Source organism: Gambusia affinis, linkage group LG07 (assembly GCF_019740435.1).
Source record: "Gambusia affinis linkage group LG07, SWU_Gaff_1.0, whole genome shotgun sequence".
Classification (NCBI taxonomy): domain Eukaryota; kingdom Metazoa; phylum Chordata; class Actinopteri; order Cyprinodontiformes; family Poeciliidae; genus Gambusia; species Gambusia affinis.
In genome coordinates, this window is record NC_057874.1 from 12,888,489 (window position 1) to 12,906,086 (window position 17,598).

The 17,598-nt window shown below is 38.1% G+C and overlaps 1 protein-coding gene across 3 annotated transcripts; it reads right to left on the reverse strand.

The window, feature by feature from the left end:
* Positions 1-11,031: 11,031 nt before the first annotated feature.
* Positions 11,032-17,594, reverse strand: si:dkey-28n18.9 (sorting nexin-6). Of its 3 annotated transcripts, XM_044120968.1 has the most exons (14): positions 16,854-17,594; positions 16,555-16,665; positions 16,292-16,399; positions 15,678-15,738; positions 15,416-15,540; positions 14,407-14,490; positions 14,253-14,327; positions 14,132-14,162; positions 13,324-13,411; positions 12,277-12,316; positions 12,109-12,195; positions 11,945-12,034; positions 11,708-11,773; positions 11,032-11,583 (listed from the first exon to the last, which is right to left on the reverse strand). In XM_044120968.1, the coding sequence occupies exons 1-14, from the start codon at positions 17,058-17,060 to the stop codon at positions 11,446-11,448; spliced, it is 1,311 nt and encodes a 436-aa protein (XP_043976903.1). In that variant the 5' UTR covers positions 17,061-17,594; the 3' UTR covers positions 11,032-11,445. The 3 variants fall into 3 exon arrangements, with proteins under 3 accessions (XP_043976903.1, XP_043976905.1, XP_043976904.1); XM_044120970.1 differs by lacking the exon at positions 16,854-17,594 and having other exon boundaries at positions 16,555-16,671; XM_044120969.1 differs by lacking the exon at positions 11,032-11,583 and having other exon boundaries at positions 11,708-11,840.
* Positions 17,595-17,598: the final 4 nt, after the last annotated feature.

Below are 17,598 nucleotides of genomic sequence, written 5' to 3' on the forward strand. Positions count from 1 at the left end.
GGTCAATTCAAAATAAGCTGAAATTATCTCATGGTGTTTGTGTTGGAGGGCTGATCAATGACAGGCTGCTGCTGTGAAGCAAATCAAAATTTCTCTTGTCTCGGCTGGAGTATGGACTTTTAAGTTGAAAGACCCAGCAGCCCTCATAAACCTGAGAGAGCTGTGACGCAGCATCCAATCACCTGAGCATGCATCAAAAAAGTAAACACATCATAAATTATCTTGTGGGTGTAGTGATGATGGCTCCCATCAGTAATTTAGCTCTGACTCATCCAGATGCTCTATTTCTGTATTCCTCAGAGCTCCGGAGTGGACACGCTCTACAACACCATTCATCATTTCTCTAAGACAATGATTCACTTCTGAGTTTTTATTAACATCTTCACACAAAGAACATTTTCAGCTTTTTTTTTTTCCTCAAAGAAAGTATATTTTTTTGCTTCTCTTCTGTTTAATTTCCCCTGACCTCTCTGATAATTTCTTCTCCTATTCTTCCCCTCGCGCTGTGAGTGGTTGCTTAACAATGCAAAGATGGCAGAGACATAACGGGAGCATAAAGTTTTATGGCAGAGGGAAAAATGAAAGAGGCTGGTATTGAACAGTAAAACCCAGTAGGTAATTATAGTGGTGTGTGTGTAGCAATTTGGACTAACAGAAATCAGTCTTTTTACAGATATTTGACACTCGAACCAAGACTTTTGCAGAAGGCCTTCCTCATGACACTAGACTGGGCTACAATAATCTTTAGCCCACAGCTGTTCCTGGGCTTTTCAAATCATTTGAGTCAATTTTTATGATCCTGAGAACATTTTTAATTTCGGATTCTTCTCACTATGGTATTTCATTGCAATAAATGATTCAGTATGTTTATGAGATAGTCTATTAATAAGTGATATACCTGTATTTATTTTGAATATAGAACTATACTCTTTGAATAAATTAAAGTTTTTGTTTCTCTCCTTAAAATATCGCAGTGGATGTTGGTAACTATGACAACAGATCGACCGCAGGCAGAAAGACATACTAATATATAATTTTTAAGTGTGTTGCAGAAACTTCTCCCATAGAGTTTGAAAAAAATAAGATCTGCTACTAAAAAACCTAATAGGCACCCTTCTGATTTTGAAAAACAATAGAATATGAGCTCTTTACTCAAATCTTCATTGTGGTAAGATCATTTAAGTGTTTCTTATATCGATGAAAAATCAACATTATGTATGGCAGGTTAGCTCAGCTGGTCAGAGCCTCTTGTTAAGAATGCCAAGGTCATGGGTTCAATCCCCACACTGGCCAATTGAAACATAAAGTGTTTCATAAGGTCAACTCTTCAAAATAGCAGGTGACTTTAAATAAAACTGTTAATCATTGACTTAGAAAAACTTACATGATCTTGACAAGAGCAGTGAAATTCAAAAGTATTTCATACATTGATGAAAACTCAACATTATGTGTGGCTGTTTAGCTCAGCTTGTCAGAGTAGGGTACTTGTAATGCTAAGGTCATGGGTTCAAGCCCCACACTGGCCAACTGAAATATAAAGTCTTCAGGAAATCAATTCTTCAAAATAGCAGAAGGCTGTATATTTAACCTTTATGCACTTTGATTTTGAAAAACCAATAGAATATGAGCTCTTTACTCAAATCTTCTCCGTGGTAAGATCATATAAGTTTTCTTAAATCCATGTAAGCATGCTGAGGTCATGAGACATCCTGGGGGGAGGGGGCATCATGTGACCGGAAATTCAAAGCAATTAATTAGGGTCATTAATCACTCATCAATCATCCCCCGATTAAATTTTGACAGAAGGGTGCCTATATAGTTTTTTGCTACTCCTTAACAGTTTTCTCAAAGTGACATGAGACTCCTTTCCTGCTCTGAAGCAGTTCTTTGACAATATTCTACAAAGGATTGAAGATTCAGTTAGCTTTGTTTTTGTTTTATCTCCACACACGTCCAGCAGGACTGTACAGTGGTAGAACCGCTGAGATCTTCTGCTTGAAGTCTTCAGGTTCTCCTTATGTCTGCATGGCTTCTTTATGGGTATTCTGGTTTCTTCCCACGGTCCAAAAACATTACTGTGAGGTTAATTGGTGTCTCTAAATTGTCCTTAGGTGTGAGTGTGTGTGCATAGTTGCTTTTTCTTGTGTGTCTCTGTGTTGGGTCTGTGATAGACTGGAGTTTTGTGTACTATACCTCTTACCCAAGCAGGCACCTACTCTCCTGCAACCCCACTCTGACAACCCAGAATACATGATGGATATGTGACACCTGCAGTAGAAGAAAGCCCTCATTTTATCAAGTTTATTTTATATACTGTTACGAAAATGTTTGGAACTGATAAATCCAAACATAGTGCAACTATTTAGTCCACTTACGGTACTTCAAGCTGAGTGGGAGGGAGCTGATGGATAGAAGTTGAAGTTGGTTCAGGAAAAATGTAAACATTCTTCAGACCCAAAGTAAGACACTTCTTATTGAATCAGTCCCTGGTAGTTCTGGTTCTGGAAAAAAAAAAACTAACAACCTAAAGGTGTACTTTCTTTTGAATCCCTTTTTTCCCTCCTCCAAACTTTAATCAGGCGTTAAATAACCAAAATACGCATGAAATGTTTGCACTGACATTTCTGGTTCAGGTTAGTTAGTTAATGTTTTGTTTTTGTCTCTAACTCAATTAAGCTTTAGAATATATGTGTGTGTGATTCTCAGCGGCCTCAGCACCTGCCTGATAGACCACAAAGGATGCAACTTGATCTGCTGAGATGTGTTTTTATTACATTCGTCTTTGACTTTATCGTTCTTGTAAAAGCACACACTTCGCCTCAAGGAGAGTGTGTTTACATCAGTGGGGGTTTCCTGTGGAAAGAGTGGATGCATTGTTCCTATTGTTTCTCTACGATAACACAAAGACTTTTCAAGCTCTCTCCTCAGCGCCTCCCTTTCCCGTAGATGGCCCACAACTGCTGTAATCAGCAGAAAATCAGTTTTTTAATGCACAGAGCCCCAGAGCCTTATGTCTTTCTGACGTTTAGTGGAAACAGATATAGAACTGTGCAGAGACATTAGGGAAAAGATGACTCAATGTATTTTAGTGCAGCTTTTTTGTCTAAACACACTGCAAAGTTTATGAAACCCCCCTCCTCCCCCCCAAAAAAACACTTTTTATTTTCAAAGAGCAAGATAAATTCTAATGACTCATAAACTTGACCATATCCCTTCAGCTTAAGTCTTTACATAATAAACTTTATAATCCGGCAGCCAGGTCTTGATATTTCAGAGAATTAAGAAAATCCTCAGGGAAAAGAGCTCTTTCCTTACTTCACCCCATTTCTTAACTTACATCCTCTCTTGAGGAAACTGCCAGCTTGTGATTTTTCAAATACAGACTTAAAACTTTTAATTTATGGGGAGTTTTACAGTGTAAAACTTTGTGTGAGTCTTTATATTTAATAGAATTCAAGTGTTTACAATTCAGCTCATGCCTTGCTTACACATGCAGCTTTATGAAGACTCTTAGCATGCTGCAGAGCAAACATTTCTCAGTTTTTAGAAAAGTTGCTAAGACAAGTAAAATTGCATTCTCTTTCCCATCAATATTTATTAGAAAGACGTAAACTTCCTGCTACTAAGTAAAATGAACCGATTGCATTGAAAGGAGTTCAATATCATTGAACTCATCATTGATCATAAAATTTGTATTTACACCCCTACAAATTTTTTTTATTTCTGCTTTTTGTCAGGCTTCATCTGATCAAACAAAGTCTGTCCTGGTAAAATACAGATAGCAGTTTTCAAAGGATGGTTTCATTTATTGAAACAGAAATGCTTTTGAAAACTACCAGGCCTTGTGTTTTAGGGCTGGTTGTTCACCCACAATGAGTCTTTTATTTCACTGTGGATGAAAATTGGCCCAAACGTTTTTTGCAGAATTGTTTTTGATTTCGGTGCTGTCCAACATCTTTTTTCAACATCAGGTCAAAGATTTAGGACCTGACTTTAGATAGGCCACTGCTTGTGAGCTGTTCAGAGGTGGACTTGCTAGTTTCATGATCAATGGCTGCTTGGGTTTTGGTTTTTATTCATGTTTATTTCAGCTCTCTTCATGTTTTCTGCGTGAGTTAGTCCTCCTTCCTTGTTCACTCTCTGCCACAGCAGTTCTACATTCTCTCTTATTAAGCTCACCTGGTCTCGATGTCGTTCTCCATACACATTTCCACAAATCACCCTTTGATAACTACAGCATGCTTTTCAGTGTGAGTTTACAGTAAAAGATTCATTTTTAAAGGGTCTTTTAGCAATAAACGTGGACGGCGATGTAAATGTAAACATTCCCTTTTCTCGACTTTACTTGAAAATCTATCCTCATCAAGTGATGACCGGTGTGAAACAGGTTTTTGCACACTGAAAGAGGAAAAATAAAAAAAGCAGGCACACCAAGCCTGATCGGTTTTTGTAGACTTGTAACTTCCAAGATAAAATAGTTGTTTGTGGAAACGGTGTGACTGTTTTTAATTCAAGGGCATCCAGCGGGGTGTTGTGTGCTGCCTGGGGGGCTTCTTCAGTAGCTGAAGGACAACCTCTTTGCTCACTTTTCCACCTTCATGTTCCAAGGATTCAAGGACAAACAGAGCAGACGGGATAGTCGTCCAACAGCAAGCAGAGTTTGAACATCTGCCGCAGGGAGGCTTCCATGTAACACTGGGTTCACCTTCCCTTCCCTCTTGTTGTTTCCTGGCTGACTTACTGGCAACAGGATGAGAGACCCAGTCACGACTGCTCCTCTATTCCTGCTATTACATTTAGCATTGAGATAATGCAAGCTAAATCCCATTCTGATTTGATTTGAAGACATGCGAGCCTTGAATCCATTCTGCTGACTGTTTGGCAAACAAATAATAAAGACAGAAAAACACAAAGACGATCACAACTTCATCTTCCTCTCCGTTGACTTTGCAAGAAGAGGGCTTGACAGATGTTTGGATTCTTTTCACTTCTGTTAGAAAATGTTATATTTTCTTCGGCAGTTCTCCAATGTTAGTTTCTCTATGGATGTTTGTTGTAAGATCATAAATATATAGTGTCTTAAGTTATAAAATATACTGCATGTTCAAGTGACACTGCAGTTTTCTATATAGAAGTTCACATAAATATGGGCGTGGCTACAGTGTTACGTTTAGGCTTGAAGAAGTTTTAAAGCTGCCATTGTTTCTAAAGGTGGAATATTTATCTAATAATCTCTTTGAATTCATTATAAAGAGTGGAATCAGTGGCATCAGTTTATCCTGAATTTTCTTTAACGCACACCTTTACATCCTTACTTACTAATTCCCAGGTCACATTCTTTCAACACAACCCTCGGTTGGATCTCTCTTCTTCTTAATCTCCTCTCCCTCATACTTTCCCCTGTTCTTTAGTCTCCTTCATCGTCTCTTTGAAGCCAGGTCATTTTATGATCTTAATGCTTATGCTTTCATAATTCAAACTAAGGCTCCCAAACAAGATAACATCTTCTGTGAAAATATGCTAGCAGATAATGAACACCACAAACACAATCAGTGACAAGTTCCGCTAGGTTTTCTTTGCAAGGCAGATAAGTTTAATTTTGAAGCTGGTGTCACTGGGGCACCTCCAATTTTCCCAGTTGGAATTCTGACTTCAGTGGATCGTTTTATGATTTTATTTTATTTATTTTTTTGTCGCTTTTCAGACGGTTTATATGCATGAAACAACAAAGCTGAGTTACATGAAAGCAATAAAAAGAAGAAAGAAAAATAAAAGTGCTTTAGCGAGTTTCCAATTTGCAACAGCAACAAGAGGCAGAACATTGGGAGAGTCTCCAAAAGTAAGACATAACTTCTAACCTCACAAATGGAAATCTATGATCTTCGCTACCAAACACTTTTGAATTACCTGGGTTTACTTCAGTTGTTTGTTTCCAGTTTTTTGAAATACATACAATGAGGTGTAAAAAAAAAGAACATGCATAAAAATTAAATATTATATCATCTGTGGCTAGGAAATCTTGCAAAAGTTCATAAAATTGTAATTATATCTTTCTTTTCCTTCTATGTCTGACTCCAAAGAGTAGGATAATAGAGCAACACAAAGAGCACAACTGTATTGGTGCTTTTCTACTCAGAGCAACACAGTAGCCGAAAGAAAACAATGCACAATTGATTTTACTCTAATTGCTGCACTTGTCTGTGTTTGTTTAGTTTTGCTCTCGTTAATGATCTCTGCACCTTTGCACGGCAAGAAATTATTGCAGTTTTGCAAAAATCCTCTGACAAGTTTCCGTTTTTAAATATTTAATTGAAGAGTGAATAAATCATGATGTTGTAAATCCTGCTCCTCTGTCTCCCGGGAGACAACGCTCGGCGTCGGAGCGCGTTCGACGAATATCCGGAAAGTCATCACCTCGGTGTGTCAGCCCCTCCGCAGGTTCGCTGCTAACATTATTCCTGCAAAACTAATTAACAATATAATACCATCACCCATAATCCCTTGAATGCATGACAAGCTGCCAGGAGGGTAGTGTGAATATATTAATATTTATAGATCCATTCAGAGCTGAACACGAAAAATGGACTAGATTAGCAAGTCTAATGCTTTGCAGTGGAAGGGGAATTGATACTACATCCAAAACATCAGTCGAGTGCTGCCGTCAGAGGTAAGTCATAGACAGGGAGGTTCTGTTTTATTGAAACTCATACATACTGACAACCCAATAAATGAGATATGACAAATGAAGCTGCTTTCTAGAAATCACGTTCACAGCAACAGTTCAGCTCTAAAAGGCTCCAGCAACTTTGGATTTATTTACCTCCTACTGAGATGCATAAAAAAAAGTACCTCTCAGATAAATATAGGATTAAAGCTCTTGGTTTTCATTTGCTTGTTTTGATGTCAGAGCTTGGGTAATTGGAACGAATGTCAAGTCTCATCTGCAAAGTTGAAAGCAGCAAACTTTAGATCTTCAAACTTTGTTCTTTTAACTTCCCTCTGGTGGAGTATTCTCAGAGATATCAAAGACTGCTGGGGAGATGGAGCAATCGAGGGGCTGCTGGAAAATAGGACAACCAGCTCAGGATATACTCTTGGATGTTATTTTGTTTTTGTTTTTTTTCTGCTGGTTATCTTTTATTTTAATGTGTAATGAAGCAAAATGCCAATGAATTGTCAGAGCAGAGCATGACAAAAATAAAACAGAATTAACTTGTGTTTCAGAGACATCAATGATGTGGCTAAGCTAAACTAAAGAAGGCACTGATATTCCTTCATCTGTTCCTCTACAGCTCAGGTCAGAAGTTTAAAAAGTCAGATTCAGATTAGAAAATCACACCAGACACCTTTTATCGTTTCCAAAAACAAGAATTGCCTGCACAAGAATTTTTGTGAACAATCTCCAAGGTCACAATTTTTCATACAAGCTTGAATACATGCATACATACCATATTTTATTTGGAACATAGCGTTAATAAAATGTGTGTTTATAGACGATTGTACTGGAAGAACCCACAAATGTTTCAGCCATTTAGATGGCTTCAACCTAAAAGTAAGGTTGAAAAAGCAGACTTGTATTTGTCCTAGACAGTCTTACCAACAGTCAGAACCAAACACACAAAAATTGTTTTTGTAAGGGGAGACCTTCATAGCATCGCTTTGGAATAGCACTGACTTCAAACCCACCGAAAATGTATGGACTTTGCACAATATAGGGGCAATGACTGGAAAGTGACTAATCTAAATGCCACAGCAGATCACAATCTAGAGATTTGTTAAATATCCAACTGAAATTATACCAGAAGTTTGTTGCTGACCACACAAGGAATGTTGTTTCTCTGACTTTGACTTGATTAGGGTCATTTATCCAGAGATTGTATATAATCTCATGTATAGAGATTGTATATATGATATTAACATAACATATATGATATGTTAATAACATATATGATATGATAATAGATGTCACTATCACATAGTGACATCTATGTGATATCACATAGTGATAGTGACATCAAATATTATAATGTTAATACATTATACATATATTAACTTAATAAATATATGTATGATGTGGACCTTATTTGGATTGCAAAAAAATGCACCATAAATTCACATTTGTGTAAAATAAAATGAACAGTTCAGATGCATGATCCATCCATCCATGATCTAAACATGTTTATCCTTGCAGGGTGGTCGGGGGGCTGTGACCATCTCCAGAGGTCATCGGGTGAGAGGCGGGCTACACCATGGACAGGTCGTCAGTCCATTACAATTAAAAGTTTACTATTAATTACACAATTTATATATCAGAGAAAAACTTTCCTTTCTCGTCTGAACTGATTTTCAGGCTAATTTTTTTTGACTAATCCCACCTCCCCAAAAAAAAAAAAAAATTGGGGGTGATTAATTTCTAATCACAATTTTCAACTAATTATGTTTAGATGAAACATAATTAATTAATATACTTTGCTCGTTAGATCTCACTCAGAAATTGAGGGCTGCCCTCACATATTGTCGCACTAACTCACCCGTTCAGATGGTTAAACTGTGGCTGAGAATGCCTCGTCACAGACCGCATTCAGACTGGCTTCACTTTTCTCCGGATAAGCCAGGCGGGTCACAAGATGATATGCTGTGTGCTGCTCTTTCACCAGTAATGAGCCACTTTGGCAAATCAGTTTTAAGTGCCTGTTTTTAATGAGGTTCACACACACATGTATGAACAGAGCGCTGCTACGAACCCCCTCCGTCCTTGATCTGGGTCATGCTCCCAGTAGCTGAGAAGGGCTCTCATGACTGAGTCTGCACCCGCCATGTGCACTAGTTAGCTACTGCATCAGCAAGATGAAAGCAGCAGAAATGAGGCTCCCCTGTTGTGAATTTTGTCTCTTTTTATGTTTCTGTAAACTGCAGGGACTCGCATCACTGAAAGGAAAGAACAATGCTGCAATGTGACGAATCCTGAAGAAATATACATTATCTTTTCTCTTTGTAATGCTCACAGTGAGAGCTGCTGTAGAGAGGGGAGGTTGTTTTGTTTTTTCTCTCTATGGGAGACAAAAGTAAAACCATTAAAATTAAAATGAGCTCAACAACTTTGAGAGCATTGATGTGCCTCTTGCAAGGAGTATGGCACAAACAGGAAGGAGGAAGCATTAGGAATGAGGAAAATACCTGATTACTTCCTCTTAATTACAGAGCTGAGTGGCACAGGATAAGGTTGAGCTGCCATCGCTCCTCTCCTCTCTCGTCTCACATATCTCATTACCGCGGTCAAACGTTAGCACACCGCTTCCCCTTTAAATCGCTTTCCATGTAACTATTTTGACAAAGGAGTGGATCTTGGTCTGACCAGCAGCTGAAGACCATAATCTGGATCATCAAATCTTCAGACTCTGAGGTGTCTAGACAGCATACTTATCTTATTTACAAAATTATGTCTAAGCTTATTAATGCAGAACTTCCTTCTCTTAGCTGAAACTTAATGTTTTCTCCTCCATTCAGTATGAAGGGAACATTCTCTGCATTAAGCAGAACTGGACTCCCTTCATGTGTCCAGGATAGAAGACTCGGTTTGAATCACAAAACTGCTTATTTGACTACAGCCTGGCAGTAGCAAGATAGCTGACAGATTATTCTGTTAGCAGTTTTCCTGACAAATACACATTTACCTCCTGATATTTCTTGTTTGCATTAACATTCTTTAATGCAAACAATATGCTAGTGCAATATTATTAGTGCAACACCTACATTAACCAAGAAATCATGATCTGACATAAATTTGTTACAAAGGTGTTACTGATTAAACTTTAAAAATTATGTAGCTTTATGTTATTAAAGCCAAAGTTTAATCAGAAATACTTTTATAACAAATTTACATCATATTGTAACAAAGACATTTTGAATAATGTCAGCTTTGTATTAAAAGTGTCATGATTTACGGAATGACACTTTATGACAACAGTCATAAATATATATAAAGACGTACTTGTGTTCATGACAGGTGGTATGTCATGTTTATGACATGCCATAAACATGACATGTATACGGCAACTTCTTATTTACAACCCGTCAAACAAAGTGTTACTGGGTATTTTTACAATGCACTGTTATTTACAACACCAAGTTTTTCAAGGCTTTAATCTAATATGTTAGGAATTATTGGGGCTTAAGAAACTCAAATAGCTTTCCCGACTTGCAGATAATATTACAAGTTCATTACAAGTCACTAAGCCAAAAAAGAAAACAGCAGCCAATTGTGGAATCACAGCATACCCACACTTATTTCCGTGAATTTTTCACAATATATTATAACAATACAAAACAATGACATAAGATTGTCCCAAAGTAGGCTTTAAGTCTTGTCCCCACGCTTATTATTTTTGCATGTCAATGCTGTTCATGTTGCTTTCTGAAAGCATAATTTTAAAAACCTTCATAAAGATTCATGTTGAGTAAATATAGAACCATATCAATCTGCATATCATAGTAAATAATTGTTACTAATGAATGTTATGAACAAAAACTGAGGTCACGTTTCACAAACTCTTACTACTTCAGCATAAGCCATTAAATTACATCTATTTGTAATTTGAATACAATATCAACCTGTTTCCCTGCTCACAGCCTTCAGTGTTCTTTCTTTGGACTTTTGTCAAACATCCCCTCTACTCTTGCTACATATGAGAGCAGTCATCAATCTGTCGCTGACTCATTCCATCAAATGCTAGCTTCTTCTTTTTTCACTCACTGGTTGGAGGAGATTAGAAGAAGCACAAAGCGACGCTCTGACTTGAATGTTTGGTCTAGAGCAGGTAGCACTCTCTTACGAGGTTCTGTGCTGAAACTTCAGCAAAGCACATCTTAATTTTGACCAAGATGTAAAATAGAAAAGGCATTTACTAATATCAATACCAGTGGAATGGTAGGTTTAGGGACGAAGCGACCTTCCTGCCACGTCCTTGCAGGAGTGGTCAAATAAACTGATTTATGACCCAGGAGTGGAGAGGAAAGCAGGTGCTTTAGGAATCAATTCATCACACTTTATTTTATGTTACCCTACACCCCCAGCTGATGTAGCAGCTAGAAAGCAGCACAATACAATCTCAGCACATTTGAGCAGTGTTGTATAAAGCACATGTACAATCACAGCTCCGCAGATAATCAGTCTCAGAGCAGTCATTTTCATTCGAGTTTTATAGAAGTTAGTGCGATTACATGTGGGATTTCAGTGCTGATTTGTAGAGTCTATTTACACAACCCCATGATGGGGACTTGGGGTAAAATTCGATAGAGACGATAGATGATCTTTAGGCAGTAGTAGTGCAGGTTCAGTGTAGAACATATGTCCAGTAATGCTTCAAATAAGTACGAGACACTAAATGACACACTGGTTATAACTCATAGTGGGTTTGAAGGCAGTCATGGCACCAGCGAGGTCAATTAGGCCATTGCTTTGAAGGCTTGCAGGTGCTGGTTGAAAACGTCAGCACCTTCTTTGGCTGTCTGAAGCTGCTGCTCACACCACTGAATCAGACTTTTCTGCACCATTCCCACCCGGTCCTGACTCAGATGGACAATCTGCAAAAAATAAAGGGTGAAATACATTTCCTGTCTGCTTAGATATCTAAATAATGTTTGTTATTAGCAATCTGCTCACAGTTTTACAGCAGTCTGGGTTCTGGTTGCTTATTTGCTACTTTACCTCTTGCTTTGCAACTTTACAGATCTGCTCAAACTCTTCCTCTGCTGCTTTCTTCACCTCCTCCATCTGAAACACATCACTGTCAACATCACTCCATTCTTCATTGGAGGGTTTTTCCTCTCGTCTTCTAAGGCTGGATTACACAAGCAGAATGTTGCTGCCATCTGCTGTTCACCTTAAGGATGCGCATCTGCTGTCGCAATAATCCTTTCACATCGAAAAGGAAAAGGCACTCACAGCATTCTTCTTCACAGGTTTGGCCTTCTCTGCGTTCTTGCGGGCATTTTCCAGCTCCACCAGTTTGCAGGTTCTTCTGAAGAGCATCTCCTTCAGGCAGAATCATTTATTTCACACACATCAATACGATTCGTGAGAGTCGACTCTACGACCAGAGAGCTCACCTTTTCTGCCTCTTGGGTTCGCAAGTCCAGGTCCAGACCCAGACCGAGAGTGTTCATGTCATTCACAGCAACGCTCATCATATTTTTCTGTTCACACAGAAACACATTGATTAGCATGGTACCATTGCATTGAGCATGCTTCTACTATTAAGATGACAAAATAGCTACCTTTATAGAGTCGAATACTTCTGATAATTTCACACAAACTCTGGAAGCAGAAAGTGTGTTTAATGAACATGCCAGACTGTTTAAAAGGATAATGCCTCACATCATATTGACGTGTTAGAACAATTGTACTTTACTGGGAGGTTTCATCAACTCATTTCATAATTTTGAGGTGGTGGAAAAGCATACAAGAAATAAACATATGTCTTTGCATGTATGCAGTTGTGCAATACTCTTTAAAAAATTTTTCAGATGACTGATTAACGTTTGTGATACTGTTTTATAACCTAACTCTGCTTTAAATTTCTCCATAAACTTCTTTTGTTCCTCAGTCTGTCTTATGCTCTTTGTTCGATAATACTTAACAATTTCCTCCCAAATATGGACTGCTTATTGTTGGTCCATCTCATAAAATCCAAATCAAATTCAAGAAATATGTTGCTACAAGATAACAAATTATAAACTTGCTCCTTTGTGAAAGTAGGAGCTTTTATAGAGTTAGCAAAACAATGTGGGAAGCAGCTGAAACCGATCCAGGCACCGTCAGTGGACAATGGTTGGTTTATTTTAAAACCACAAAGCCCAGAAGTGGTTTTAGACAGTAATGTATGCTGCAGCTCTTCACTTTTGCAGAAACCTCCATAAAACACATGCAGCCGAGCGCACCAGCTGCAGTCCTGTGTTTTATGAAGGCTGCTTTTGATGCAGGATGTGAGCATCTAGCCCCAAAGCCCGGCGTTTACAAGCCTGTGACTTTACTATCGTTCATGGGAATGGGACAAGATAGAAGCCTTTAAAGATATGATGTGATTAGAAGTTCAAACATGTTGTTTGCTGATAAACGGGCCTGCCCTCGGTTCTGCTCTATAACAGTTTGGAAGCAGTTGAAATAAAAGCAAAAACTAAAACAAAGGAACTGCTGAGGAGAGATCTGAACATCAAGAAAGAACATAAACATATTCCCCTTAAAGTCACTCTACAACTCATGGATTTTATTAATATATACCACTTTCACTAACTGTAACTATATGAAAAAATGTGTTTTCTCACCTAGAAAAAGCCCTTTTTTCTGGATCCTCTCCGTTTTCAACACAGAGGTGCAGAGCAGCAGCAAAGTGCCCACAGGCCACAGCTATTTCTGCAAAGAAGTACAATGGATGCTAGTTATTTACATAATTTTTCTTTTTTTGTGCCTTTGCCTTTTCAGACAATCCTTAGCACCACATCCTTTTGGTGCTAAAACAGCACTCTGTTCTGAATGCTTCATGGCGCCCTTGAGTTGGTTGCTTAGTTGTTGGGTATTTTTTTGCCACTGTTTTAACAACTGATTTAAAGTGAATTTCTTTTACAAACTCGTAGTGTTGGATTTGATTGGTTCTGAGTATTCCAAATGGTCTATTTGGGGATCAGAACCTCGCTAAGTGGAAAATAGGGTGTATTAGTTGTGTTCAGAAAAAAAAAAGTGAATAAATAAAATTCTACTTGAGCTTTGAGCATTTTTATGATTAGCATCTCTATAATTCATCGATATTTTCAACTGTGGTGGTGCAGTAATAAAACACAACCCAACCCTCTCTTATGACCTAGTTTGCTGTCTAACTACTCTCAAATAAAGGTCGTCTGAGCCAAAAAAAAAAAAAACTTTAAAAAATTTTACAAAATAAACTAATTAGTTAAATTAGTTACAATAGTTACAGAAATGACATAGTAATGAGATAAGGTGGAAAGAAATAGTTTGTTTATATCACAAGACAGTAGGAAGGGACAACATGCAGGCTGGAGATGTTTTAGGTAACTGTGTGGCTGCATTAACTGGTGTTCAACATGTTGCCGCTGCGCATCCAAACAAGTCTCTTACTTTGCTCAGTTAGCACCACATCGAGGAATTTCTGCAAAAAAGGTCAAGTTAAAAGGAATAATGTTAGTAAGTGAGAGAAGGTAGAGAGGAGGTCAAAGAAAGAGATAAATAGGTGACTCACTTCCCCCGCCATCCTGGTATGTCCAGTTAGAACAAGGTTATGATCACGTTCCGTCTGAAAAAACTCATCTACGTCCTGCAGACAGATTTTGAAAGCATTTACACTTTCTACCACCTGTGCATAACTTCTATCAGTATAAGTTAATGTTTCACACCTTATGTCCTTCTTTCCTCATTTCTTCCACAGCTTGACTCAGACGGTTGAAAATGTTTCTCCTGACTTTTTGTCTGCCTGGAGGCTGGACACATATGAGAGAGCAAGGTATGTTCAAACAGACACTACATGCACCATTCCACACCCGAAGCTCATCCTTCACCTGTACATCTAACCCCCTAAAGCTAATCTTTCCCCTTTGGTTGAGTGAGATGCTCCTTATACCCATTGACTAAAATAAGATGCTTCATGAGCTTCTTGCATGCATCTGGGCTTTGAGTCAGCTCAGGACCTTTCATTTCTTTGTAACCAGCTCTTGGTGGATTTGCTGGAATGCTTCGGGTATTTGCCTTTTTCAAATTGTGCTCATGAGACTTGTAACTGCTTACATATTCTTAGTGAAACTCTCAGATGCCTTTTAAGATCAGCACACCACACCAAATACTCCAGGTTTAAAGACAGAAAACCTCCTTCAAAATCTATGATTTAAATAATGACTGAAGGCGCCGTATTTCTTTCCCAGGCAATTTTCAAACTTGTTTTCTCACATTTTTGTTGTTCCTTAGTAGTAGTTGAATTTCTCAAGTCAACTATTATAATAATATGATTCTAGCATTTGTCCAAAAATCCTAGAAAAACAAGTGCTTTGTTGTGCATGACTGTATTTAGCTTAGTGGAAGGGAACAAGTAATACAAGACAATCAGTTGCAGAGCACAAAGGGAACGCCTCTGAAGAAGGACTGAATAAAGAATATTTCTTCATCAGAAATGCTAATAACCATACAAGCAAAGGGTTAGAAAGCAAAATCTTAGCATTTTCTGAGTGTGTCACTTTGGTCACATGAGATTTTCCCCTTTGAAACAACCTTGGTGAAAGTTTAACCATTTAATGTGAGTTTGTCTCACATAAAGCTTCTTCACTGCACTCTATTAAAACCAGCATTGCTTGTTGGAGATAAGTTTGACAGTCAAAAATTCAGGCAGGTGTTGATGTGCCTGTGGCCACTTACTTCAGTACTTGTCAAGAAGACCTCCACAGCTTTGTTTTTGCTGAGTATGCTGTGAACAGCAACCTGCCTGAGGAAAGTTTCCAGAGCTTTGCAGTACGGCTGCCACTCTCCTAACCCAAGAAATCCTGCAGGAAAAACAACAGTTTTTTACTTCACACAGAAAACACCGCAAAAAAACAAAAAACAAAAACATATTTAACTGGAAACTTATTAAATCTATTACATTGCTCTTTTGTGCTCAGAGATGTTGGGTTGCACTTACCAAGCTGTTTTATGGCCTTCACAGATGCATTCACCTGAGGCCTCGCTGGAAGAGGGGGGAACTTAAAAACAAGAAAGCAATATCTCACTTATTTATGTTCACAGTTTCTTAAAAAAAAAAAAAAAAAAGCTAAGTGTAAGCGCGTTTAACACACAAACCTGACATTATTTTGCTAGAAAGCATGAAGTTATATGCATCAAAAGTAGCATAACCTTTGATAATCACAAGCAGTACCATGTTGAAAAATATATATTCTGAATTGTTCTTCTACTAAGCTAACAGAATATGATGATCTCCAGATAATCCTTATAGCATGCATTGGGAAAAAAATATGATATAGCAAGACAGCAGTTCAGAGAAGTATTACTGCTCATTTATAATTTGTTGGTTTACAATCATGACTTACAGAAAACCTTCCAAGCACATCAACATATTATGATAAAAACTTACGTTTTTAAAGACTAACTAATTGTATAATTAGCATTTTACAGATGTTTGCAGGTTTGTGCTCATAACAAAGTTCCTTGATGCTCCATTCAGTGACAAAAAGTAACTCGCAAAGTCCAAATTTTGCAACTATAGACACAGAATGAGTGAAAATAAAAAGTATTTACTATGACTCCTTGTATCCCAGGAACACCCTCCTGAGAGAACAGATGCTGCTGAAGCCATTCAAAGTCATCATAGGTCCGGTCCACATGGTACTCTCCTGTCCCAGACAGCTTGGACGAACACCAGAGACCACAAGTCATTTTAGCAGTCAGTTCTTTTAACTTCACTTATCAAACCAATCAGCAGGTGCAGTTCATGCAAAATAACAAAGAGCTGTTCAGCAATCTTCTGACTTTGCAATCTGAAATTATTTACCCGTTCCCACCTTTTGAGAAACAATTATAAAGGTAAGTGTGTCCCCGTCCTGCGAGACTTCTGTAACTTTGATGGTATGTCCATGGACGCTCAGGACAGAAGTTTCCTCGTTCACCTCTTCCTGCATAAAGAAAATAAAAGGATAAACTCAGCACTTGCCGTCAATATCATCCAAAACAAACCTACATTCAAGGTTTTCATTAAAATAAAATACAAAAACCTACATTGCAGTCATTGTTTTTTGCATCAAGTAACATGCTGTCACATGATACTCACAAGTCTCCAAAAACAAACTAATCCATTACTTACCATCATCTTCAGACCTTTAATTTGTTCTTTAAGGCTCAATTTTTCTCTGCTTTTGTAAAAAGAAATTCTATTTAAATCTTCTTTCCTTGCACTACAAAAAGCACAAAAACTAAAATGATCCTTTGTCTGCTTGTGCTTCAGTCGTCTGCTGCTGAGAAGGCACAGGATATCCTCTGGGTCAAAGTGCACTCTGTCCCAGAGAGACATGAAAAAAAAGTAAAACTGTTGCAAATATAAAAGTGCTGTTGCAGGGAAACAGATGAGTAAACGGTGAGCTAGTCTTTAACTCTGGACCGTTGGCACACCCACACAGGAAAACGGCCCTAACGGTCCGTTCACTTATCTAGCCGTCAGCTTTACAGCCTTGTAGCAACTTAATTTAAAATGTATCTCGCAACAGAAGAACGAAAGACGGGTGCTTCCAAAGGACATGCAGTGGCGCTACTAAAACACACTACAACCACAAACTTCAATTAATTTTAGCGGAATATTACCAACACATGTGGTTTATTATTATAAAGAGGATAGTAGAGTGGGTTGTTTTTTCCCCCACTCTACCATGAAGGCCAGTTTGTTGATCTTATCGCATATTTGTCAAGTCAACATCCTCTCTATTGCACAGAAGAAATGTGCACCTCCTCCAGAGTTACCATGGCAGTTATCTTGGCAGCTTCTCGAAGTAAGACTACTCTTCTTTCCACTTCACAACTGTGTGCCATTTTGTGCTGGTTCATCTGATAATGCC